Source organism: Eublepharis macularius, chromosome 13 (assembly GCF_028583425.1).
Source record: "Eublepharis macularius isolate TG4126 chromosome 13, MPM_Emac_v1.0, whole genome shotgun sequence".
NCBI classification, from domain to species: domain Eukaryota; kingdom Metazoa; phylum Chordata; class Lepidosauria; order Squamata; family Eublepharidae; genus Eublepharis; species Eublepharis macularius.
The window spans coordinates 45427432-45441205 of record NC_072802.1 but is presented as its reverse complement, the minus strand read 5'-3'; the positions used below and the strand labels follow the sequence as shown (position 1 = coordinate 45441205).

Sequence of the window (13774 nt, the reverse complement as noted above, 5' to 3'; positions counted from 1 at the left end):
AAGGGTTATGAGTTGTATATCTAATCTCCCTGCAGGCAGAACACGGCAAAAACAATGAGGAATAGCATAGCATCAACCCAGCTCAGCTTGAAAGGGCTACTCTTAATATAGCACTCCAATACCACAGAAGGCATCTGTTAAATGAGGAAAAGCAACATCGCACCCATAGATGAATGTATCTTGTCAGACCAATCAAGCTCAGTTTTGCCTCTGTGCAGCAGCTCTCTGGGCACCCAGGCACAGCAAGATCTCTTCCAGCTCCTACCTTTAATTGGAGATCCTGGGTACTGAATACATAAAGCTGCCTTACGAATCAGACCATCGGTCTATCAAGGTCAACACTATCTATTCTGACTGGCAGTGGTTCTCCAAAGGTTTCACATCATGATAGTTGATCCTTTTAACTGGAGATACTGGGAACTAAACTTGGGACTCACTGCATGCAAAGCTGCTGCATTTCTACTGGGGCATAACTCCTCGCCCCACCCCAGCACGACATCTTTAAGACTGGACACTCAGAAAGGAGTTCCGGGAAAAAAGACCTTTATTATACCTTACAAAAGGAGGCATCACAATTCAAGCACACATTGCTCAACATTGCTATCTGATATAAGTACTGAGAAGGCGCGTGGGAATGCAATGCAGTCAGATTTAGTCAAACGTAATCCGAAAACTGCGTTCCTGTTCTTTGCGGCGACTCTCGCAAACCTTGGTAACTTCTTCAACCTTCCTCTGCAGCAGGGCTGAATGCAAAAGAGAAGGACTAGAATCAGTGCAGGGGCCTATATACTGAAGTTCAACCCCAGAAAAAGGAAAGCCTGGAGGAAAAATCCTCACCAGAAGCAAAACAAAACACACCTGGTTCTTCCAGCCCAACTGACAGCCAAAGTAGTCAGGACAATTTTTAATAAGTCATGTCCAAGCTGTTCGGACCTGACTTGCCAACCTGCAGCCACACAGCAACTGCATGGGACTCATTTTTGAAGGACTGTAGGGACCCAATTCTCAATTCAGGTCCATGGGGTGTGTGTGGGGAGCTTCTGTCTCCCTTGTGGCATTTTCCCCAAGCAGAAATGGCCCCAGTGGGGCCTAATAGTCCCATTTTGGCACTGCACATGCAGTACTCAGTATTTGGACTAAATAATGGCTGGGAGTTGAGAAAACATCCTGGATGCATGCAGAAGCCCCTTCTCTGCTCCATGCCATGGTCCTGGCTGAACTGAGCGCTTTAAAAAGGAGTTCCCCACATCTACTACGTTGCTGTGGGAAAAGCAAGTGAAATGAGAGGGTCAAGCTAACTGTACCAAAATATTACAAAATTACAAATATTTATTATAGAGTGTACACACGGACAACAACTTTAAAAATTTAAAAGTCTGAATATCAGACTGCATAACAAACACATACCAGGTTATATTTCATATACAATGATGGACTACCCAATGACCAATAATAAGTACATACAGACTATAATATCTCATAAACAATTGATGGACTACCCAATGACAAATAGACCACACGTGTTTTGGCCCCTAAAGGCCTTCCTCAGTGGTCAATGTACTATTATACAAAAAAAACCCACATTCAGGAATATAATAAGCCAATAATAAAATAAGAAATTAAAAACCAGGTGTTGCTTTCTGCAAAGGTCAAAAAGGGGAAGAAAAAATCAAATTATATATTGTAAATTTGTTGAAAAAGTCTAAAAAAATTTAACCAAAATTATAGCTATTATTACCTTCAATGATGTGCAGTTACTTTATACATTAAACCACGGATGGACTCTCATGGAAACTTCACCTGCACATCTGAGTTTCTGCTCAATGTTATTCTGAAAATAATTTTAGCCAGAACATTCTAGAAGTAATAATTGATGCCAAGTACCTGAATTCTGATCAATCCACTGGAGAGAGTCCATGTGTGCATTGAGGATTTTACAGATCTGCTGAAGCTGGGGGGGGGGGGGGAGGAGAGAGTCAGAGAGATTAGAGTCACCACAGCTAGCCAAGCACTTCAGACATCCTACATAGCCCAAGTCAACAACAACCCGTTGAGCAGTTGCTTCCCAAAGTATTGCTCATCTGGGTGCTCTAGAAAGGTTCACTCTACTGAAGACATAATCAAAAACAAAATTCACAAACTATAGGGGGCTAAAAAGAAGCCAGATACCAGTGTAGTTTTAGGGGGTAGCCACGTTGGTCGACAGTAGAACAGCAGGATTTGAGTTCAATGAAACCTTAGAGATGAACAAGATGTTTCAGGGTATAAGCTTTTGAGAGACTGAGCTCTTTTCTTCAGACACAGGGGTACCCCTTGCAGTTCCTTGCCCAGTCTTAAGGGAAAGTTAGGAAAGGCTCATGGCGAGTGCTGTATTCTGACTGGGTTGTTTGGCAGGCAGCCACAGGACGAACATGAATGGAACATCAGAAAGGTACAAATAAGCCCTTTGCAGGGACCACGTTGCTTAGGGCAAACACAAAAGGGTTGGTTACAACACCATGAGAACTAACAAGCCTGGCATGTGAGACCAGCAGAGCACAGACAAGTCACCTTAATGCTGACATAAAAGACAAATCTCACCAGATCTTCAGACAACTGAAGTTCTACACAGTTAATGGTGTCAGGCTTTAGGCAGGAGAGGAGGAGTACCATCAGCTCTACAGCAAGAACTGTAATCCAAATCAACCCTTCCCCAAGCTATGCTCTTCTCAAGGTGTGCAGAGAAGTGGGGCCTCCCAGATGAAAGGACTATAGTGGAGAGTAGATTTACAGTCGGTGTGTGTGCAAGCAGACAACAGGAAATGGGAGGTAAAGTCTCCTGTTCATAGACTAGCATTATTTGCACCATGACCCACCCTATTTACAAGATCTAGAATTCCTAATTCTTTATCTCCCTCCATTCAAATGATGATTAAGAACACATTCCTGAGAGTAAGGCTCATTAAACAGACCCAAGTAGGATTCTCAGGCCTACTTAGGATGGGACTGAGAGCCATCTCCAGTTTTCTCACATACAGTCTAGTGTTTTTGTACTCACTGGGTCACTGGTGTCAGCAGGGCCCCCAGATGTATTCAAGTGCTCAATAATATCCTTCAGATCTTGTGCCATGCGCTTCAGCTGGGCATCAATATTTTCAGCCAGCTTATAACTAAAGCATAGGAGAAAGGCAACCAATGAATTGTAGAGTATCTGCCATTCTAAGTTCTATCATTTAAAAATTCAATTGCAGAGGCTGTGAAATGATCAAGAGCATTTTACCTTGTGACAATGTAAGCATCTTTGAGCCTCTGAGGAAGAATTGGTATGTGTGAATGCAATTAGCATTGCAAGGAGGCACTTAATGGATTTTTAAGCATTCATGCAAGTGTACAATCAATATTAATTGCAATCGCAAGCGTATGACGTGGAATATATGAGAAGCTTGTATGAGATTTTTTTGGAACAAAGATTAAATAGACTGCAAAAAATGACAACCAGAAAACAAAAAAGGAAAGAAAAAATGAGATAGTGATGATGACTTTGACTCTCAAGATTTAATGGATAAAATTCAGCAGAATTTAGCAGTACACTCCCAAACTATTGCATCCCAAATAAAAGATCTGCTTAAAGAATCGGAAGAACGCACACAACAGAATATTAAACTAGAAGGTCAGAATATATATGATAAAGAAAGACATTTCAGCTTTGAAGAAAGAATTTGCTGCAGGACATGGGGAAGTTCAAAAAACAGTGCAGAAAAACACTCAAGAAACTGAGACAGTGAAAGAGCATTACAGAGATCTTAAATTGAGACAAGAGGCCCTAAACCAGCAACTGGAACTAGCAGATCAAAAGACTGAAACGCTAGAAGTACAAAACAGATCTTCAAATTTGCGATTTTGATCTGTCCCAGAAGATTTAGGGGGGAAAGATTTGGAAGATGAATTCAGAGGGCTATTACAAGATCATTACGAGATTGAGGAAGACTGTTTAGGGATAGACCAAATATATAGGGTCTACTCAAAATTTGGGGCCAAAAGCAAGAGGCCACGGGACATATTGGTAAAATTTACAGATAAGAAAACGAGAGATTTGATTTTGAAGAAACAAAGAGAGACTCCACTGAAAATCTCAGGATCAGAAATACAAGTTTTTCAAGATCTTCCACAAAGCCTGCTGAAAAAGAAGAAAAATTTAGATTTCTTGAGACAACTACTACGCAAAAAAGAAATCAGATATTTTTGGAAAACTCCATTTGCTCTTGAAGTTTTGTTACTGAAAGGAAGAAGGCTGATATCAACTATTGATCAGGCTAAGCAGCTATTTGAAGAACTAGCAGTGGAAGACACTTTTGATACCAACAGGTACAAAGAAACGAAGAAACAACAGAAGGCGAAGAAGGGAGATTAGACCAAGCAGTGGCATATTAGCAATATGGAAAATTTCAGTATCCTATCAGTGAATATTAATGGCTTAAACTCCCCCACAAAATGATCCAAAATATTCAATTTGTTAAAAAAATAGAAAGTGGATTTAATATGTCTTCAAGAAACTCATATCAAGAAGAATCATGAACATATTTTAGAGAATAAAAAATTAGGTAAAGTCTATATATTATCAGCAGAAGAGAAAAAGAGAAGAGTGGCGGTCAATGTAAAGAACCAACAACTTAGCATAATTGAGGAACTGCAAGATCCAGAAGGAAAATATATACTATTGAAAATCAAGCATCCAGGACGGAGAATCTATACTTTAGTCACAATCTATGCACCAAATACTGCTAAAGAAAAATTCTATGGTAATTTTTTTGATAAATTGATGGACTTTCAAGAAGGAGAAATTATTATTTGTGGAGATATGAATGGAGTGTTGGACTCAAAGATGGACCGATCGAAAAGAACAGGGGGAGGGAAACTACCCAAAAATGTGCTGTACTATATGAAAACATTACATTTGACGGATGCATGGAGAACTTTAAATCCCAAAGTCAGGAATTATACCTTCTTCTCAGATAGACATCAAACATATTCGAGGATAGATGTGTTGGATGTTCAAAACCGCATTAATGAATTTAAACAAAGTAGAGATACAACCAAAAATTTATGCAGATCATAATTCCCTGCTGATAGAGTGGCAAGAAGAATGCAAGAATAGAAGATGGGAGGCTGAATGATAACATATTGTTACAAGACGATATCGTTAAGAAGTACAAGAAAGACTTGTACTTGGAAGAACAGCATAAAAAAATCACTTAAGAAGACAATATTAACTGAAATTAAGCAATTAAGAAATCAACTGAACTTTTTGCAAGCTGAAGAAGTGCAGAAGAAGTTAAGCTTTATGAAGCAAAAATATTTTGAACATGCAAACAAACCAGGTCATTTTCTGGCCTATCGTTTAAGAAAAGAAACTGAGAGAAGAAGGATCACAACAGTTAAAAAGCAAGATGGAATCACCCATGCAGAAAAATACATAAATTGTTTACATCCTATTTTTCTGAATTATATAAAAAAAGAATCTCTTATGGAACAAGGACCTGACGATTATATTAAAGAAATGATACTCCCAAAGTTTAAGTTAGAAGACAAAGAAGTGCTGAATTGTAGTATAACAATACAAGAGATCTCACAAATGATAAAAAGTATGAAAAAAGATAAAGCACCCGGTCTGGATGGGCTAACAGCTATGTATTACAAATGCTTTGAAGAAGAGTTGGCCCTGACACTTCAAAAAGTGATGAATAAAATAAGTGAAGACAGGATTTTACCTGAATCGTGGCAAGAGGCACATATAATGCTGATTCCTAAAGAAGGAAACGACCCGATGTTGCCACAATCATACAGACCAATCTTGCTGCTGAACGTGGATTACAAATTATTTACCTCCATTTTAGCAGAAAGGCTAAGAAAAAGCATAATGAACATAATACATCCCGATCAGACGGGCTTCGTGCCAAAGAGATATATGAAAGAAAACATTCGATTTGTAATTGATGCAATGGAACTAGTGAAGAAAAAAGGACATAAATTTGCATTTGTCTTTCTGGATGCTGAAAAAGCATTTGATAATCTCTCTAGAACTTTTTGCAAAAAGTATGGTAAATATTCAGGATTCAAAATTAACAAGAAAAAAACAAAAATTATCCCTAAATTTTTAACAAAGCATGAGGAAGAAAAAATCCAGGAAGTATAAGGATGTGAGATAGCAGGAACCCCAGTGAAATATTTGGGCATTTATCTAACAAGACATAAAGACACTTTGTTCAGTGATAATTGTGAGACATTGTGGAGGAGAATTCAAAAAGACTTGAAAAGATGGTCCAAATTAAATGTCTTGGATTGGAAGAATTTTGGCGATTAAAATGAACGTTTTACCGAAAATCCATTTTTTGTTTCAAATGTTACCAATTAGCATTAAAGATAAGACATTGAAGGACTGGCAAAGACAAATTAATCAATTCATCTGGAACAGTAAAAAACCAAGAGTAAGATTCAAGGTATTACAAGATGAAACTTCCAGAGAAGGGTTGGCAGTCCCAAATATCAAATAATATTACAAAGCAGCTGGTCTAGTTTGGATTATAGACTGGATAAGAAACCCCAAAGATAGACTAATACGACTAGAAGTGGCGGACTTGCCAGACGGACTACACAACCTCCTTTGGGTGACGAAAAGATCAAGAAAGAAACAAGAAGGTCATGTCATAAGAGACAGCCTCATTCAAATTTGGGATTCGGTTAGAAGAAGAATAAACCCGATGGTTGTTGGGGGTTTTCCGGGCTGTATTGCCGTGGTCTTGGCATTGTAGTTCCTGACGTTTCGCCAGCAGCTGTGGCTGGCTGGCATCTTCAGAGGTGTAGCACCAAAAGCCTTCGACAATACAAAGAATAAACCCGTTGATATTGCCACTATTTTCACCAACTGATGCCTTTTGTGATAAGAATCAGAGAAAAGATAATGATTTTATAACGTACTAAGACATGACAAACCCTCGATGAAAAGATAAAATCATGGCAAGAAATTCAAGACGAAGGGGAAAAAAATACAATGGCTGATATATTTTCAGGCAGTTTCCAGAATGCAAGAATTTCTGAAGGAACTCAGAGAATAGTTAAGGAATCTTACCTTTTGAGAAAATAATCATGCAGAGAAAAGAACATATCTTGGGTCTAATATATAAACTTTTACTCCAATATGATACTGAAACAGAGTAAGTTAAAATGTACATGATAAAGTGGATGCAAATTTTTGGAGAAGAAAAGTGGTTGAAAATACCCTGGCAATCTTGACAAGGATGTAAGCAGCTCTAATACAGAGTTAAGCAAAAGGACTTTTAGAGTCACCAGAAAGACACCTCTAAAAAATAGTCAGGCTCCCATCAATGTTAAAAATACCCACATGAACATATGAAATTTCCTTGCACAGTCAGATCATGAGGTTACTTAGCCTGGGATCGCCTGCCAGAATTGGTAGCAATTTTCAAGCAAAGAGGAGTTTTTCACAACACTTACTGAAGGTGCTGAGAATTGAAACAAGAGACCTTCTGCATACAAAGCATGTACCTTACCTATTGAGCACGCTCCCTCCAAGAATGATTTGAAGGGGAAGTCTTGTTAACTAAAATCCCAAAAGGGTCCAGAACCTGCGCTCAAGGTAATGTGCCAAGACACATTTCCCAAGCAGAGTCTCAATGTGTGGCCATCTTTGACAAGAAAATTTAATCTATCACTCCCATTCACCCATTCTGAATCAGGCATTTGCTTACGTCTTTTCCCGCTCCTCATCTGCATGCTGCAAGTAGATTGTCCCACTCTGTTCCTTCACAGATTCTTCAAGGGGGATTAACAGATCTTCCAGCTCTTTTTGCTGGGACAAAATAAAGTCTAGTTCTTGGTCCAACCTGCAGAAGAAAAAAAAGTCAACTTCCTGTAAAACTTGGAAAAACAAAAGTCACTCTCTCACATACACACTCTCACACACGCCCCTCCACCTGCTAGTCAAACAGAGGGGAGAGGACTTTTTGCAGAAGGCTGCCTGTGTTACAGTATTTGCTGGGCGCTTACAATCTGCCTCAGGCAAAATCCCAGAAAATACTGTAACCCATCCTATATCCACTACAACTGTATTCCATCTTTTTAAAACAAACCCAAGGCAGCCAAAACATATTATACATAAGTGAAATAGGCTTATGAAAGGAACACACAAACACCTTACATCACATGAGGCTGCACTTCAAGGGAACAACAGGGTAGAAACTGACATTTCTCTATTTGAATTTGAAGTTTTAAAAAAAATTCTGGACTGACTGAAATTTCTATTTTCTTCTCTTGTTTTCTCTCTTTCTCACACACAATCCCTTTGAAGTTTGTTAAGCACAAGCTGCCAAGGACTCTACAGATCAAAACAAGCACTGGAGCAGAGGCAAAAGAAATATGGCTCCATTAGAACACTGAGGGCACCCCACTCCAGATCCCCTCCATGATTTTACTTAGAGAGGCTGGCTTTGGCAAAGCAGTGAGATAGCAACCACACCATCAGCCAAAATTGGCCTGCTCTTCACATGCCAACCAGGTCACTGTCAGAACTGCTGACAAATATATTTTCACCCAGAGAGCTCTAGAATCCAATCAGTTCCATAAGGGTCAAGTTAACTGCTGCTAAATTCAGGGAAATGTGCTTTCTAAATTTAATAGGGAGAGGATAACAACTCTAGGCCTGTTTAGTGAGGGCAGCTTTCATATGCGTAACCACCTTCCTACAGGCACCACTTCCCTTTTCCCAGGGACTACTCAAAACGGTGGCAGGCTGGCAACACCTTAACCACCATCCAGCACATGGCCGTATGAGCATTTTAAAGCATGCCTGAGGCACCTCACCTCTTCTGATCCAGCTTCACTTTCTCCACTTCTCTATGCAAAGATGTGATCTGTATAACAGACATGGGATTCATAGATGTCAAGTTGAGATAATCTTTTCACTTGCAAAATGAAATCACTAAAGAGGAATGTCATTCTGGCAGTGACAGTATTTGCTTTAGCACTAGAGATATTAAATAAGGCTGATTAAAGAAAACATCGACAAAACAGGTGGGTAAGGTATGCTGGTTGTGCTGCCATGTCACAAGTTTCCTACAGCACGTGCTTAAATGTTTTATTGATCAGGCATACAACTTCAGCAATTCCACAATACGTTGTGAAGGAGCTCATGCGCAAGGTGGCTTCTTACCTTTTCTCCATTCTCAATCAGGGTCCTGTCCCAGGCATTGACTTGAGTGGCCTGCTGAAGGAAATGTTTTTCCTGGTCCTCCAGTTCCAGGCTCCACTTGTTAATCAAGCTCTCCAGCTGAGCATATGTCATCACTGGAGGAGCTCTACAAAGAAGGTTGAAGAAAGGCACTTAGCCAGGGGAAAATCCAAGGCAACTCACAACCAAACCCAAATGAGAATGTTCTACCCTGCATCCCCCGAATCCAGGGTGTATCCTACTATATAAAAGGCTAAGCGTATTCAAAACAACTCCCTATCCTGGTGCACCTCCACAGAGCGCTGCTGTGGAGGAAAGCCCAGATGAGGCAGACAGACCTCCAGAGAGTGCACCATGGTGGGAAGTCCAGGCTGGGATTAGGCGTGGAGCAGGTGGCAATGCCTGCCCCCTGCCTTCACCCAGCTGGCATCAGGAGTGCAGCAGGTGGCAATGCCCACCGGCTGGGATCAGGCACAGAGATGGTGGCAATGCCCGCCCCTTCACCCGGCTGGGATCAGGTGCGGAGCAGGTGGCTATGCCTGCCCCCTCTTCACCCAGCCAGGAACAGGTGCGGAGCAGGTGGCAATGCCCGCCCCCTTCATTCAACCAGGATCAGGTGTAGAGGAGGTGGCCATGCCTGCCCTCCCCCTTCCTTCATCCAGCTGGGATCAGTGACAGAGGAGGAGGAAATGCCTGCCTGCCCGTCCTCCCCTTTCTAGAGCTCATTGTATTTTTTCCCACAACGGGCTTTGTTGCTAGTCAACCATATGACAAACACACTGAACTTACGTGACTGTTGTGGTGGCAATAGTGGCTGTAGAGGCCACAGGTGTAGTTGTGGCTGGTGGCTTCAGATTCAATGTGAATCCAGTACTGGGAGCAGATGTACCTAGAGCAAAAGTTCTTAGAAATCAAATTGCACCAGAAATGAACAAGACAGGCAGCCAGAGACTTGGGAGCTGCCTCTAACTTTAAGCTCAGCTAAGAAGATGAAGTTATTTTGAGGGGACTCTCTAAAGGATGAGAGCAGTCCTGAACCTCAATCTCCTGCATTCTACCTTAATATAACATACATACAATGCCTGATACTACTGTCTGCCCAGGAATCTCATTTTTTGTTGTACAAAGAAGATCTCCATTCTCTTTTTCAAGACCGGTTTAACCAACCCTAGATTGTAAAGTTATTTTAATGGAATATCCAGAACTTCATGGAAATGCAGAAGGACTAGAAGATCCCTCACCAGGACCATCATGATCCCGCACAAGAAATCTCACTGTTAACCACAATTATTTTTCCAAGATGGTAGAAAGGCAAACAGTAACTTTACAGCACCTTGAAAAGAAGCAGTCAACTTAGCAGGCTCTGTTAAGCAAAAGGGGCTAGCAGGGGTCCTTGTGTGCCACTTCAACCAAAGTTACTTCATTTTCTGATACTTACTGGCTGCTGTGGTGGCTGCTACTGCTGCTGTTGTTGTCGTCCCAGAGACTTTAGTACCAAATCCCAAAGTCCCTGCAGTGGCTGTCCCAACTGAAGAAGCACCAACTGCAAGAGGAAGCAAGGCTTCTGACTCACATGGATTTTCCTACTTGTGCTCAACTACCTCAAACTAAGTTATTTGGCTACAAAAAATCTAATTCTGAAGACAAGGCAATCAAAGTCTGCCCCCCCCCACCCAACAGCAAGGGCCTTTTGCCACTAGATGCAATCCCCACTTACGTGAAAGGTTGGGAAGAGTAGAAGGAGCTGAGGCTGAAGAATTTGCTATGGAGGCAAAGAGTGTTGGTCCACACAGCCCAAGGAGAGAAGGCACTGTTGTGGTGGAAGATGCCGTTGAGGTTGTAGCTGCACCTATGGAGGAGGGATATTCTGGGACTCAGATTCCACTTGGGAGTAAACTGAATCTCCCTTAGGCAGGCATGCATTTCACCTCAAACTGATATAGATGCTTTGATTCTGTGTACCTCCTTACTTCAGGGTCCTATTCTGGGGTAATCTGCATGTTTGCAGGCTTTTTTTATTGAAACACAATGGAACACAGTTCTACTGATAAGCCAAGAATAAAAAGTCAGAAAAATTCCTGTAGTTCCTCTTTCTCAAGGTTAATAACTATTTCTGCACCTACTTTCACGGCAATATACTAAGTCATGTACAGAAAACAGAAGTAACAGATCTTGCAAAGGCCTCAGACAGAAAAGCACAGGAAGGTGTATCTAGATAAAACAGTTGTGATGGAACATGGGAAGGTTAAGCAGTAGCAGAAAATGAGGATGGAGTTTTAGAAGAAATGGTGACAAGACTGAAGGGGCAATTTAAGCACAAGCAGGAACTGAATACAAGGGCAAAATAAGCAAGGAAGAGTAAAACAAGAGGACAAGAAATGTGAAGTTGATGTAACAAATCAGGGGAAAACAAACTTATCCAAAAGGTATACAAAACAATTTCAGAGGTAAGTTGGACTGCTGCGCCGGCCTTAACAAAAATGATGGTGAGTGCATGGATAGCCTCCCCATCACCAATACACTTTTCTCTTCAGACCCTACCTCCAAGTTTGGCTCCAAATGATAAGGTAGGACCCTGGCTCAGTGTTCCTGTGGAGGTAGAGGTGGCTGGTGCTACTGCACCAGCAAGTAATCCAAAGCCTGAACCGGAAACAAAAAGAAAGATAAAGAAAAGAGGCTTATCGGGTATTAGTTCATGCCACTTCCCTCCACATACTGGTGCTTTTGGGGGGGGGGCGGGGGCGGGAAAGCAGCATAAAGGAACACTGCATGAGAGCACTTGACAGCATATGCCACAGCTTTCCATTTATACTCAACATTATTATAACACAGACCACTTGAAACCTATTATATCAAAACAGATAACAATTTTACATCAGCACACTAAGAAAGATGACCCTTGTTGTATCAGATCACTGGTCCGTCTAGTTCATACAGTAGCCAAACAAAATATAGAGGGACCAAGTCCTACTCCTGATGTTGCCTCTCAGCATCAGTATTCAGAAGTTTACTAACTCTGGATTGGAAGTTCCCTTTAATTATCAAGGTTAGCAGCCACTGATGGACTTATCTGCTTAACCCCACTTTAAAGCCATCTTCCACTATATGCATGGGCATGTATTCTGTAAGTTAATTATCTGTTAAGTAAAATATATATGTGCATGCATGCATAAAATACATACCTGCATATATGTGTACACACACACACCTAACAATAGAGCTTAGTTAGAAGGAAATGCTAATGGATATTGCCCTAGAATAACCACTGAAAGGGTTTCCATGCCAAAAACACTCTTACCTGCAGACTGTGTTCCAAGGCTAAAAGCTGTAGCAGGTTGTGATGCAGCTGCTGTGGTCGTAGCAGTGCTGGCTGGGGCTGGGGCTGGGGCTGGGGCTGGGACTGGGGCAACTCCAAAGGTCAACCCTGTGGATGCTGCTGGCTGTGTTGTGTTCCCAACTGAACCAAGGCTGAAGTTGGGGGTCCCGGACTGGGTTGTTCCTCCACTGCCAAAGCTGAAACCTCCAGTTGTACCAGGCTGTGCAGTAGCAGTGGTGGAGCCAAACATAAAGCCTGAAGGAGCTGCTGCCTGGCTAGCTGGTACACTACTTGTTACAGAACCACCCAGTCCGCTGCTATTGCCGAGTGTAAAGCCTCCAGTAATACCAGTAGGTTGCGTTGTTCCAGTGCTGCCCAGGTTCAGCTTGGGCGCGTTTCCTCTAAATAAACAGCAAAAACAAAGAGAGAGAGAGAGAGAGAAAACCCTCAGGTTCCAGGAAAAAGTTCTTAAATTCTCCAACACTCATAAATTCTCTTTACTCCTTCTACTACTGCTACATTCAGGCAGGCTACAGACAAGATTCTCCCCCTCCCCCACTTATCTGCTGCCAAGTTACACTCGGGGACTTTCTCAGCTACCAGCATAATCCGTGGGCTAACCTCGACTTTGACACACGCATGAGGAATTAGGGCATGCAGAGGCGGCTGGCGCGATCGCTCTCACGTTCCAGCACCGGGACTCGCCCATGCCAAGCACTCCTTCTGTATCCCCTCTCTATCGCGTGCAAAGCACCGTCCGCGTTCCCAGTCCAACACCTCACAACGCGAACGCAGGTGCAAGCAGCTTCTGAGCCTGCGGCGCCCTCCTCACCCGAGCGTGAAGACGCTGCCAGTCGCTGGTGTGGCGGGAGTGGCCGCCCCGAAGCTGAAACCAGAGCTCTGCGCCGTGGTGGCCGGCGTGGCGAAAGAGAAGAGGGCCGGCGGCTGAGTGCTGGCTGGAGCCGTGGCCGCCGTCCCGAAGCTGAAGCCGCCCCCAGCGTTGGCCGACGAAGAGGCAGAGGGGGCGAAGGAGAAACCGGACGGCGCGGTGGCGGCCACCGTCTTCGGCGTCCCGAAGCTGAAACCGCCGCCGGATGGGACGGAGCTGCCGAAGCTGAACTGGCTCATAGCGCCGGACTCCGCTGGAAGAAAACGATTAGAAATGTCCTCCCCTCCGCACAAACGCAGCTTCGTTTTCAGCCGCCGCGCGCTCCGATGACGTTTACACGCAGGCG

General features: G+C 42.6%; 1 protein-coding gene across 1 annotated transcript; it reads right to left on the bottom strand.

Annotated features, from left to right (window-relative positions):
• Positions 1–526: 526 nt before the first annotated feature.
• Positions 527–13740, bottom strand: NUP62CL (nucleoporin 62 C-terminal like). The gene is made up of 12 exons (XM_054996906.1): positions 13372–13740; positions 12522–12940; positions 11765–11863; positions 10941–11072; positions 10662–10766; positions 10013–10112; positions 9206–9350; positions 8857–8906; positions 7746–7880; positions 3038–3149; positions 1885–1951; positions 527–743 (listed from the first exon to the last, which is right to left on the bottom strand). Exons 1-12 carry the CDS (start codon positions 13665–13667, stop codon positions 652–654), a joined length of 1752 nt encoding a protein of 583 aa, XP_054852881.1. The 5' UTR covers positions 13668–13740; the 3' UTR covers positions 527–651.
• Between the last annotated feature and the right edge of the window lie 34 nt (positions 13741–13774).

Bases quoted from the DNA above. Each gene is read 5' to 3' on its own strand.
- NUP62CL (XM_054996906.1), bottom strand. From the start codon at position 13,667: ATGAGCCAGTTCAGCTTCGGCAGCTCCGTCCCATCCGGCGGCGGTTTC. The intron at 11,073-11,764 runs GTAGGGTCTGAA...CCTCCTCCATAG, and splicing joins ATTTGGAGCCAAACTTGGAG to GTGCAGCTACAACCTCAACG. The intron at 1,952-3,037 runs GTGAGTACAAAA...CCCCCCCCCCAG, and splicing joins CTGCTGACACCAGTGACCCA to CTTCAGCAGATCTGTAAAAT.